At 33.8% G+C, this 13803-nt stretch overlaps 1 protein-coding gene across 1 annotated transcript; it reads left to right on the top strand.

Moving 5' to 3' along the window:
- Nucleotides 1-336: 336 nt before the first annotated feature.
- LOC149898721 (uncharacterized) lies at nucleotides 337-12766 on the top strand. Its single transcript, XM_090114946.1, has 10 exons — nucleotides 337-465; nucleotides 3219-3301; nucleotides 3701-4719; nucleotides 5285-5390; nucleotides 6314-6536; nucleotides 7257-7456; nucleotides 8351-8463; nucleotides 9251-9360; nucleotides 12036-12149; nucleotides 12488-12766. The coding sequence occupies exons 1-10, from the start codon at nucleotides 400-402 to the stop codon at nucleotides 12695-12697; spliced, it is 2244 nt and encodes a 747-aa protein (XP_089971072.1). The 5' UTR covers nucleotides 337-399; the 3' UTR covers nucleotides 12698-12766.
- The last annotated feature ends 1037 nt before the right edge of the window (nucleotides 12767-13803 follow it).

Raw genomic sequence — 13803 nt, 5'->3', positions numbered from 1 at the left:
ATTTGTTATATTCACTTTTACCAATTTATTTGGAAAATTAATTCTTTTTGAAATTTTAATCAAAGTTAATGCTTTTGCAAAAAAGTTTTAAAAAGTTAAAACTAGAAAAAAAAATAAAAAAGGCGGGAAATTGTGAATAATTTCCAAAATTATTAAAAGAAATACCTGTGTACTTTATTATATAAGGAAGGTAATAAATTATGATTATTTATTAGATTAACATCGAATAATAATTGCAAAACGATTGAAATATTTCTGTAATATGGAAGACAGCAACACCAATGGCAAGTTTATAGGCTATAGCTGTAGCACGATTTTTTATACTTAAAGGTCAGAGAAAAAATGGCTTAGCACTCGTAGCTCCTATGTACCGTGGCAAGAAATAATTTTAAATTTTAAATGGCCTTCAGTGATTTATGCCACATAAGTAACGCGTTTAAAAACGTTGAAAATGAAGCTGATCAGGTAAGTAATTGGTCTGTTAGTGAAAAGTGCCTTTCCCATGGGTGTTGTAAATGTCCAATTGGAGCTGTCAATATGACCCAAAATCCGGGAAAAACTCATAGTGTATAGTGTAACTGTGTATAAAAGTGGAAAATGAAGATAAAATTAAAAGTTACTCGGTTTACGCCTTCGCATAACGGGGTCTCCACCAACCACGTATGATTTTTCGAGGTGAACGATGACATATGAATAGTGCACACAATATTTTTAGAATTATGTAGTTAGTGCTTTAGAGGACACAACAACAAGTGACTTTAATGTTAGTATTCACATAAATTACGAACAATAACTTTATAGATATCATGATCTGCCTCAATATACCGAAATATTAAATACGCAGTAGCTGCGCCTACAGTTCCTACTTTCTCTGTCGATTTAAAAACATTTGTGTGTCCTTCATATATACGAGGAACTATTGAATTAAACACATATTGTAACATTTAATCACAGTTTTAATCAATAGCAATTATATTAAACAATTATATTTATATGTACTGTGATAAAAACAATAATATGGGTCATGATACAGTGCACTATGATGAAATGATTAGAGCTTTAACAAATGTTATTGTAACAAATAATTACATCATCACAATGTTATTTGTGTACCTATTGATAGTAAAAGGCATATGCATTGATATACTTACTTAGTGGGTGTAACAAAAAGATTTATTCTTTGCTTCATATTAAAATTCACCCACGTAAAGGTCATGCTTGAGTATTAAAAATAAACTGCCTTTGAGTGCTTGTCTATCTTGTTGCTCAGGAATATTCTAATAAAGTAAGAATTGGAAGGTCTTATAACTTTAAAGTTTTATATTTTGGCCATTAATTTGGTATTTTTAAGTTTTAAAATCTAATTGTTAGTATGGTCATATGAGCAATGTTTAAATGTTGATCTAATATCATTCATACTCATAATATAAACAGAAAAGTATCTGTCTGTAACGTTTTCATCGTTAAGTACAGTTTATCCGATTTTGATTTAATTTGTTACATGGATAAAGGTTTTTATAATTTTATCACAAACATTAAAGGAATTCTAGGCATGCGGAAAGTTTGTTATCAATGAAAAATTTATATGCTTTTTCCTCAAATCACTTCTCTCCTTTTAAAAATGTATTAAATTAACATCACTTTAAATTTTATTTTATGCAAAGAATGCATTAAATGTATTTCAATTTAAACCAAGAAGTCTAAGGATAGTTTCTTATTGGAAACTAATAAGAAAGTGATAGTATAGCTGGCTGACATTCTTCTAAATAATATATTTTATTGAAAGAAGGGAATTGCTCAAAGTTTTTGCACAGAATGTCACTGCTTAATTATTCCTGTAAAAAGAGTAAATGATGAAGATATTAATTATACCAAGTGGGTCATATTCATATACTATATGTATATGTATAATCATAAATGTATAGTTATGTCCAATAAATGCTATAAAATGTTTTTGTTTATATTTACATGTTAGTTTACATATTTTATATACAACAGTTAGTATCTAGTACTGATTAAAAGCAATAACATCCAACTTTAAGAAATAAATATAAGATTGTAGTATGTACTTGATTGTTTCTAAAGATGCAATGATTTGTTGCATTATTCTGTAATGTCATTTTTGTGCAAATATAGCAAAAAGGTACTGCTGTTTCTCTTTTTCTTAGTGATGAGTGACCTCTCTCAATTTAACTATGTTTAATATGTCTATGTTTAAAATACATTAGAATGCCTATAATTAAGAATACGAAATATATTGATTAGGCATTCGTTTTAATTTGAACATGTTACTATGTGTTCGAACATCTGAATTCCAAAGAGTAATTAGTGCTTTTTCTCATTTTTAATTTTACCTTCATATCCATACTAATACACACCATGATTCAAAAAAATATTGTCATGGTTAAAAATGCTTATTTTTTTTGACTAAAGTGAAAGAGTTAGAGAAAACTAAAGAGTTTGACATATTTCCCTATTGTATTTTTTATGTTGGTGCAGTGCCTATTTCTTTTTCAAAATAAGACTTTAGAAAGCATAACATTTTTGCCCCTAGTATTTTTATGTCTGTGCAACGGCAGGGCATAAATGGAAATCAATAATACAGCCTTGACTTTCATATGTTGTTCAAGTTACCTAAGTTTGTTCTGGCTATGAAAAATTAATGACAATGACTACCTCAATCAAGCTTTACTTGTGGCGTGTTGTTTAGTATCGAATCTATTTCAATTATTTCTTTTGTAATAATGACTAGATTTTTTACTGTAGGTGCATAAATATTTTTATGCTATGAATAATTTATAAAACAAATTATTTGTCAATTATAGAATGCGACTAAATTTAATTATCTATGCGAATTAGGAATGCCAACAGTAATTTTTCATTTAAATTTGGTTTTAAGCTCATCATTGAAAATCATTTATTACCTATATTCAAATTTTGCTGAAAAAACAATCCTACCAATGAATTATATAGCCTAAGAGCGGCCATACACGCTGTAAACGGCTGAGCGACGTACATGGACTGCTCGAGCGGTCGTTCGTTGACTGCTCGAGCTGTCGCTACAAACCGCGCAGTTGACGGCTTGAAGTGGTCGCGACTGCTCGAGCAGTCCGTGTACAGCAGTGAATGAATGTCCATAGTTCACCGCGTGGTTGCTGCTTCAAGCCGCCGGTCTCAACTGCTTGATGCGGTACGTGTAATATGATTTTTTTTTGCAGTCCGACAGAATTATGGAAGAAAACTCAATGGTACGGGATCTCATCACAAAGATTCTCGATGAACCTGGACCAGAAAGTAACAGGTAAGAAAAACATGTCTAATATCCTATTGATATTGTTTCTAAGTTTGTAAGAATGTATGTATGTATTGTATGTGTGTTTATTTTTATAGTTTAACTTTATAACTATTTGCTTTAAGCATTTGTGTAACAGATTAAAATTGCACTTAAACAAATAATCAGTTACTCAAGTTGAAATAAAAGAAAAGAAATATGTTAAAGGAAACTTTTTATGAAATATTCTTTGAGTTTATTCTCTAATTAGGAGAACATTGTTTTCTGGTAATAATTGTACAATAGATTGATATTATAATAAGACACAATCCATACTTATATAAAATAAAATATGTGAACATGACTGTTTATAAATAGATTTCATCATCAATAAGAGATATACTCAGTTTCATTGACAATTTATTTCAGTTCCATACAAACACCGGAAAAAACATTAGGCGGGCTACAGTCGGGCCTAAACCAATACGCCAAAAACGACACAGGAAGTTCATTCTTATCGCCGCCGTTCAACTCGTTTCAAAACAATCCCTATTTGAATCAAAACGAAAACGGTTTTTACATGCAGAATGGATTTTCAAACGGATTTGTCAATTACCCAGAGAATGACGATCATTTGCTCGGCATAGAACCGATAAGTGACGACTCAGTAACACCGGAACAGTTGAATTTACTGCGCTTAGCCGCTCAAGAAATTGGCGGCGCACAATTCACGAGTCCAACAAAATACGACGAGAAATTCTACAATTTCTTCGAACCGAACCAAAGAAACTCTCTACCAGAGACGAACCTGTTCAACAATTTCAACCAACGACCGAACAGTTTGAATCTGGACGCGAATTACTCGAACTACGATTACACCCAAAGATATCCAAATAAATTCGACAATTCGTTCGTGAAAGAACAGAATACAGACCCGTCGGATTTGCTTACATACTTGCATCAGTTGAATATATCATTGGACAGATCGAGAGAGGATAATTTGATACAGAACAACTTTAAAATACCAGAAATGAACGGGCATTACCCGAACGAAGAATACAAAATGCAAGATGAGAGAAACAAGGTGTTTTTCAACCGTAATTTCCAGCATCCTCCGAATAAGTTTAACGGGGAGAGCTTTTATCCGAACGAAATGATGAATCAAGTAGATAGGAATGGGTTGCAGAATTTCGATTTCAATCAGCAGGTAGCGATGAATTTCAAACCGAATGGCTACCCGCAAAATGATTTTATGAGGCGTGACGTTCAAGGTTATCAAAATGGAATGGATCAGAGACAAAACTTTGATAATGGTATGAATAGAGATCAACAAGCATTGGTTCGTCAACAAGAGTTGGCTCGACAAATGAATATGTTGATGAGAAATCGACCGAATCAATTGAATGTTGATGTGTCGTTCCTGCATGAGAACGCTCCATTTAATCTTGGTGAGTGTGTATGTTTATTTTTGTTTAAATAATAGCAATTTTATTTTATATTTAAAATTAAAATAATGAAGAAATTTTCAATAATGTTACTGAATTGTATACAATTAGGTACAATAAATGCTGTTAATAATTACTTACAGTATATAATTAGCAAATTTTTAACAGATTTTTTGTTGTTACATTTTAGTTTTAGAGCAAATTAAACATAGTTCTCAAAATTTTTATGCCTGCTTATTAATAAACATTACAAGTCGAAATTCACATAAAAAACATGGCAACACTTGTTGAATTCAATATTTTAGTTCTACAGTATTCAAATCCGCTATAAATATAAAATAAACTTTCGCCAAAGACGCGGGTTCGATTCCCGCCTCGTGTTCGATTTTTTTTGAAGTGAAAACTTCTTTAGCGGCGTTGAGCACTTTTCCTGATCGAAAAAGCGTAAGACGGATACCATTCCAAAATATCAAACATGCTCAACGTTAATAATCAAGTTTTCACTTCTGCCGGCACTCCCCCAGTGCAACCCGTCTTTTTCTTGTATATTATGGCAACACTTATTCAGGTTTGAACGCGTTACTCGGGCCGAGCCCGCCAGTCCCACCGCCAGTGTTGCCATCGCCAATGTTGGATATGCCACTCGCACCGTATTATGCTATGAGGAATATGAGGTAGGTTTATTTTTTATTTTCTTCTAACAACAGAATACATTGAATACTTGATTCATATAACAAAAAGATACGACTTACAACTATTTTGTGTAGAGAAAAAACATTTAACTTTATTTTGTTCAATATATGTTTTGGTTAAACTATAACCATGTTATTACTTATTACTTAAACTAAAATAGACCTGGCTTAAACCCAGTATAGAAAGTCATGGCTTAACTTTAATACAGAAGTTTAAACTGGGCATTATCTATGGTCCTTATCTAAGGGTTAAACATGATTTTTAATAAGTTGCAAGACTTTTATTTAGACCATCATATTAATAAGTCCAACACCCGGTTTTAGGTTTATCAGCGTTTTGTAATAAGACAGTAATAGTTTCATTGAACACTTTTGTATAAATTTAGATTTTACTGATAAAGAATCAAGATCTAACAATCTTCTAATCTTCCTTTTGTACAGTATTAACCTTGACACTAGAGAAGCTACTAATAGAATAGAATGCTAAATGCATTGTGCTTTTCTAATATCTTGATATTCATATTATGATAATATTGCATACAAAGGTCTTTAAAAATAGATCAAGTGATTTACACCCTGCATCCTTACATAACGTTAGTTTATAGACTTTATACCCTAATATATTAATATATTTTCTATGCCTTCAATACAAAGTCGGTTTCCGCCTTCTGTATGTCTGTATCTTTAAAATTACGCAACGGATTTTGATGGTTGTTTTTTTAAATAGATATAGTGATTCTCGAACAAGGTTTGTATAATTTATTTAGTTTTAAAACGGTCGAAATCGCGAGCGGAAAGCTAATTATTTAAAGCTTTTTTATTATGTACAAAAAATATTATGTGTCCATGTGTTTATTAAATTTGTTTTGATTGTGTAAAATAAAGTATTATTTTATCAATTCCAGGGGTGCGGTAACATCATCAAGCATACTCCACGCTCGTTTAGATGCCTGTTACGAACAATGGAAGCAATTAGAACGGGAAAGAAAGCGTACAGAAGCAAGATTGGCCCTCGCTTACCCGGGAAGGGCTGTTTCTTCGTCTAACTCTATCCCCGTACCGAGATTACCACCTTGCCCCACTAGAGTGGACAGACTTACTGTGGATATGCTCAGAGAACATACTAAAGTAAGTAAAAAAAAAAGACGGGTTGCACTGGGGGAGTGCCGGCAGAAGTGAAAACTTGATTATTAACGTTGAGCATGTTTGATATTTTGGAATGGTATCCGTCTTACGCTTTTTCGATCAAGTCACGTGTCCTGTCGCGAGTTTAAGATTTTATACCCATTACAGAAAAAGTGCTCAACGCCGCTAAAGAAGTTTTCACTTCAATTAACCTTAACTACTTGCTCTAAGGAATATTTGCACTTATGTATGTAGCTGAAGACCCATATGATTCATTTTAATTTCTTTCTCCGGAAATCCCCCAGGAACGAACAAACGATCTAATTTGTTGTTTTATCTGGCAGACAAGTCATATCAGGAAGTAGCAAAATCGTCCGTAAACTGAGCCTTAAATAAACGATTTTTTATTAAAAAGGCTATTTAAAAAAAATTGTTGTCTGTAAAGTCGGTTTACTGACGATAGTAGAACGTGACAACGTCCGATTGTGCTTCTTTGTCGCTCGTTCCGCGCTCTCGCTTGCACTTCAAGCCTTACATGGAACGCCTCAGAGCGAGGTAACGCCGCATGAGTCATGTTTTTTCGTGCGTGCAGCCAGCTCAATCGAATTATAAGACGTTGTCACGTCAAAAGATTACGGCCACGTAAAACCCTTGATTATTTATAAATAGATGTCTATTAATAATAACATTTAAAAATGTTCTCAAAATGATTCTTCATTCCAGGTATTAACATTAATGGGCAAAATGGAGACGCTCCGTGCGAGTGTGTGCGTGCAGAATAAAAAGCCAAATAAACCGGAAGATGGGAAAATAACGGTTTTAAAACGTGGTCAAGGGAATGTTCCTGAACAGGAAAAGGGTTTAGATCCGGATACCTTCGATCCTACCACTTGGAGGGAGGATGTTAAGAATATGGCTGAAATGTAAGTTTTCTTTTATCTACACTAATATTATAAAGAGGAAAACTTTGTTTGTTTGATTGTAATGAATAGGCTCATAAACTACTGGACCGATTTTAAAAATTCTTTCACCATTCGAAAGCTACATTATCCACGAGTAATATAGGCTATATATATTTATCACGCTAAGGACCAACAGGAGCGGAGCTACGCGGGTGAAACCGCGCGGCACAGCTAGTCTTAGATACAGTTTTGCAGTTATAAAATATTTATTAATGGTTGGTAATGAGAGTAAGAAACAATCTCCATAATACTCTCATCATTATAATATTATTTCCCATATGAATAGTTACTTTATGTCAGTGTACGACCAAAAACATAGTGCCTGCATTGCACAGCGCCATGCATACTTACTAAACTTCAATTCTGACATACAAATAAGATCTAGTTCAGCCAAACGAACTATTCATACACACTCAAAACTCACCTTTCCTCCAATGCTAATAAGACACACATTCCAGCGCACCGATAGAGAACGCGATGCTATCATAGCGCAGCGCTATCGAATAATTACGCACGAAATTAACTACTAATTCCATACACCTATGGTCTACTTAAACTAAACAATAAAAAAAATGTGTGCGTATGTGTACTAGTGTACACACGTAAGAAGTGAAACTTCTTTATGACCTTATTTTTTCAAAAAATAGTTTACTATATGCAACTTTACAGAAATACGTCGAATCACGCGTAGTAGGGATAAGAAAAAGATGGCGCGTAACGGAACAATATCACGCGTAACGAAAAAATGTTACACTAAATTTATTTCCAACCCCGATAAAGAAGTTTCACTTCTTAATTAATCATCGATTTTGCAAAAACATCTCTATACTAATACTAATAAGACACAAATTGCAGTGCACCGCACGGTGAAGTAGAAAGCGCAATGTTGGCTTGGCGCAGCGCGGTCGCCGGAGTTCAAGCGGCGAGACGCAGGGAATTAGCACCGCACCGGTATTTGCATGCTGATCGTGAGTATATTGTGTTATTAAATAAATAAATAAAAAAAATGTATGCGTGTACTAGTGTACACACGTAAGAAGTGAAACTTCTTTATGACCTTAAAAATGTCACGAGTATGGCGTAACGCAAAAATGTCACGCGTACGGCGTAACGCAAAAATGTTACACTAAATTTTTTTCCAACCCCGATAAAGAAGTTTCACTTCAATAAATGTTTCAGTACAATTTTCGCACACGGCACGATCTGATCCGATACTAAGCTTTCGCTTGTATTATGGAAACCAGATGGCTAATAAACATACATATATAATTTTAAATACATACTTATATAGATAATTAACACCCAGACACAGAGCAAACATCTATGTTTATCACACAAATATTTGTCCCGGGTGGGAATCAAACCCATGACCTCTGGCTTAGAAGGCAGGGCTTTATCTTTATTTTTGTGGATGCGGTAACGGTTGAGGAACCCAAAATATTGCGGAACTTCCGCATTATGAGGAAGCGGAAGAGGAATCTTCAACAACCCTACTACACTAGTACACGCTCACATTTTTTGAAGTGAAACTTCTTTATCGGGGTTGGACAAAAATTTAGTGTAACATGTTTGCGTTACGCCGTACGCGTGACATTTTTGCGTTACGCCGTACGCGTGATATTTTTAAGGTCATAAAGAAGTTCCACTTCTTACGTGTGTACTCTAGTACACGCATACATTTTTTTTAATTTGATTTCACTTCAACCTGTGTTCTATTACGAAATACAATCCATAAATAATAATATCTATTCATAGCGATACTCCAGCTGGCGGCTGCGGTAAAGCAGTTGTGCGATAGCGCCCGGCGAGCCCGCTGCGCAATGTGGTGTGACCTCACGCTCACTGTAGCCCTCGCACCTGCACACGTGAGTCACATATGTATCACACATAATATATATACACAGCGATACATATATGTATATCACACATATATATATCACACATATGTATCACACACATGTATCACACATATGTATCACACATAATATATATACACAGCGATACATATATGTATATCACACATATATATATATCACACATATGTATCACACACATGTATCACACATATGTATCACACATAATATATATACACAGCGATACATATATGTATATCACACATATATATATCACACATATGTATCACACACATGTATCACACATATGTATCACACACATGTATCACACATATGTATCACACACATGTATCACACACTTGTATCACACACATGTATCACACATATGTATCACACATACAGTGGTGGACGTTTAATTAGAAACACGTAACACAATGAAGTAGTCTACAAATTTATTTATATTTGTGTATTAACGTATTAGGATTAAGCATTATTTCATAAGTAATAGAACACCCGTTTATCTAGTTTTATGAGAAATTGCTTAATTTTAATCAAACGCTAGCTTAAATTAATAAAATTAAGCAACTTTGAGTGAAGTCTGATTTCCGAGTATTTTCAGTCTGGACAACAAATTAGAAACAGCATGGTTCGAGTGTTTCAAAGTCAAAACCTGTTGAAATGCCGCCAATATTTTTTTCTTCTACAAATATTTGCACCGTTTTTTAAACATTCCATCTAAAAGTTTCTGAAAATTAATTTGCTTTGCAGTATAAATGGGTAAAAGTAAGATTTGTGACCCATCAACAAGAAAAATAATTTTAAGTTTACATTTTGACAAAAACTGGAGTTACAGGAAAATTGCAAATCATTTAGAGTGTTCGATAAAATGATATTCATGCTGGGAGCATGTGTGCTTTTGATTACAAAAATCGTTCAGAAACTTTGATTAACAGTAATTTCTTTTGATACAGCGATGCTACAACTGGCCTAAAGAGTAAATCTGCGGTCAGACAGCGCATACATTGATAGTCCATATTTGCAACTACGTAATATACAATAATAATATTATTAAGATAGATAGATAGTGTACATAGGTATATTTAGTGCTTCCACCTCCGGGAGGGTCACATTGAAATGTGGCTAATTAAAAAAAAATAATAATAATCTCTTTATTAGCAGGTAGGCAATATTAAAATTAACAATTTATGTACTTACAATCTACTTAGGGCCGATTTTTCAATGCTTGGATAAAACCTATCCGTCCAATAAAGTATTACACGATAATATTAAAATGTCACGTAAGCTGTCAAATATGGGCAATTAGAATACGTTTTTAAAATGGTAGTTTTATACATGATTCGACGAATAAGTTTTATCCAAGCATTGAAAAATCGGCCCTTAATCTAACAACCTACATGCTAAAAGGATTGCCGCTCAGCATTTTACAATTTTCAAACTTTCATTGCAGAGCCAGACTTCACTTCAGTTGTCATAATTCACAACTTTAAACTTAAATAATTTTCATTAAAATCTGTTTTGAAGAATTCACTTATATAATTCCACTACCTAACATTTAGAACCAGATATACTAGAAATTATTCGCTTTTCATCTCATTATTATGAATACGTAGTGTGAAGTCCCTTGCCCCCTAGTGGGGTAAGGGGCAGATGCATTATTCATAAATCTGTTTCACTGATCGATTTTCTGTGTCCTGCCAGACCGAGACATTTCTTTTTTCTTCGTCTCCACCGGGAATCGAACCCAGGACCCCTCGGTTCTACACTCACGCGTAAACCACTATACCAAGGAGGCGGTCGATGAATACGTACATAATATATTATAATTACTAGCGGTCCGCCCCGGCTTCGCCCGTGGTACCTACATGTTTAAACTATCCTATCTCTCAAGTTGGATCGAACTACACATGGTGTGCGAATTTTATTATAATCGGTTAAGTGGTTTAGGAGTCCATTGAGGACAAACATTGTGACACGAGATTTATATATGTCACGGCTAAAGGTAGGTGAGAACATAAACTTAAGATTAGCCGGCTAAACTTAGGTTTATTTTCGACGAGGTGTTAATGTTAGTTTGTTCTATCTTTAGCCGGCTAAACTTAAGTGTAACCGCAGGCCCGTGGCTAAAAATGTCGGGGTGGGTAGATTTGGTTAGCGCCGGGCCGGTGGAGGGCTTGAGGGGCCCGCACAGTGCCAGAAAACACTCGCCCTGTTCCTTACATGTATTATAGTAACCAAATCTACCCACCCCGACTCAGGGCAGAAAGCTGGTGGCTAGGTTAGGTTAGGTTAGAACTCTTAAGACCCGCACGAGCCGAGCGAGCGCAGCGAGCGTGCTGCGGCAGCAGCCGGCGAAGTGCCAGAAAACACTCGCCCTGTTCCTTACATGTATTATAGTAACCAAATCTACCCACCCCGACATTTTTAGCCACGGGCCTGCGGTTACACTTAAGTTTAGCCGGCTAAAGATAGAACAAACTAACATTAACACCTCGTCGAAAATAAACCTAAGTTTAGCCGGCTAATCTTAAGTTTATGTTCTCACCTACCTTTAGCCGTAACATATATATTAAGATATACTAGAAATTATTCGTTTTTCATCTAATTATTATGAATATGTGTTATTTATAAGCAACACATTTGTAACTAATAAAATAAAATCTTTTCAGACCGAACACTCCCCACAGTATTCAAACAACCAGTCACCGAAGCATTCGCCGGATTCACAATTAAACAACAACAATAATAATAATCCGGGAAAACCAAATGGTGACAATAAAGAGGTAATATTTGTTAATTAAATTAAAAATCAGTGGGTAGAATTCAAAAATATGCTGGATAGGTATTGTTACTACATACCTTTTATGTATTTAAATAATCATAAACTTTTATATCTCGTCTAAGAAGACACTTATATTATGTAATAAATTAATATTGTCCTTTGAATAATTCTATGTCTATATTCTATGTTCTATATTATATTTTATGCCTATGTCTATTATGTATTCAGTTTGGTTAATATTATAAAAATTATACCTTCAAAATCAGTAACCCTAATATTTATCTTCATATATGGTCCACATATATTTTTAGTGAATCAAATTCCACATAATAATTTCAGAACAAACCAAACGCCGACTCGCCGAAATCTGACAACGGTACAGAGAAACAGACGAACAAACAAAACGACAAAGAGAAGAATCGCCGCGCGCAAAACTACAGGCACAAAATTAATAATCAACGTAACGATTTCTATCAGAAAAATCAAAGGTACGACAATCGATTTATGAGACATCCATATCACTATTTGGCCACCGGGCCCATTAATTAACGGCCGTTAAATTGTCGTTAAACGCCATTAATTGTGATTAAATTTGTTCGTTTCAATGTAGGGATAGCTCAAAATGATAATTAATGTGGTTAACCACTGTTGTTAAATATTTAATGGCGGTTAACTATCATTAAATTTTAAATTAAATATTTCAATAAAGTTAAAAAAAACATAACAGATTTTGTACGAATATCTATGTTATTATATTTTGTTTGTTATTAATTATTATAATAAATGTCAAATTATCTTTGCTCAAAATTGCTATAAAAAATAATTTGAACTAGTCAACATTTGTGTTGATGAAATAATTTAATGATGAATTCGGTTAGTCACCAACATTTTATTGTGATGAGTCAAATTAAATTCCTTTATATTTCTAATAATCCTACATTGAAATGAATAGATTTAAAATAATACTCAAATGAAAATCAATTATGCTAAATTGTTTATATATATAAATTAATTTTTATCGGTTAATTTTATTAAATTTTTTGGAGCGGAAACTTGTGTTATGTACCTGACAAACAAATAAGGTTTTACACGGTTTAAGTTGAAATGTTGTGAAAACTACACTTATTGTTTAAAAATGGGAATTTTAATGACTTATGAAGATTAGCAAGTGCCAAATAACGTACTCAGAAATGGTAAAGATTTTCTTTATTAAAATTCTCATTTTATAGTTAAAACCCAATGAAGTTTCGGTATTTTTTTTTTTTTTTGTATAAAAGATTTAATGAATTTGTTCTTAAGTTTCCCTCCAAAAAAAAACAAGAAAAATGAATTTGGTAATTGGCAACACTGACGGAAAAATGGATATGATGGAAACCCCGGTTTTATCCAATTTTATCCCTCTGCTAGGCTTTTTTCTATTTAAGCTATAGGTATATTAAGAAGAGCTGGAACGTCAACACATTTACACATTGCACATGTTAGGCCGGGAGATACTGACACAAAATTTCGGGCCATTTGTAACAGGATGGCGGTCTAGAGGGGTCTTAGTACGCAATGACAAAAAGAAAAATGATGGTCAGAACGCTGGTACCGGCGGACTAGTCGAGTGGGCGTTAGTCACACTCGTCGGATAAATAGCGAAAGTCCAACGATTT

This window comes from Colias eurytheme, chromosome 22, assembly GCF_061535395.1.
Source record: "Colias eurytheme isolate Ceu_HAF_F1 chromosome 22, ilColEury1 Martin Lab GWU primary, whole genome shotgun sequence".
Lineage (NCBI taxonomy): Eukaryota > Metazoa > Arthropoda > Insecta > Lepidoptera > Pieridae > Colias > Colias eurytheme.
This window is presented reverse-complemented; position numbering and strand designations above follow the sequence as displayed.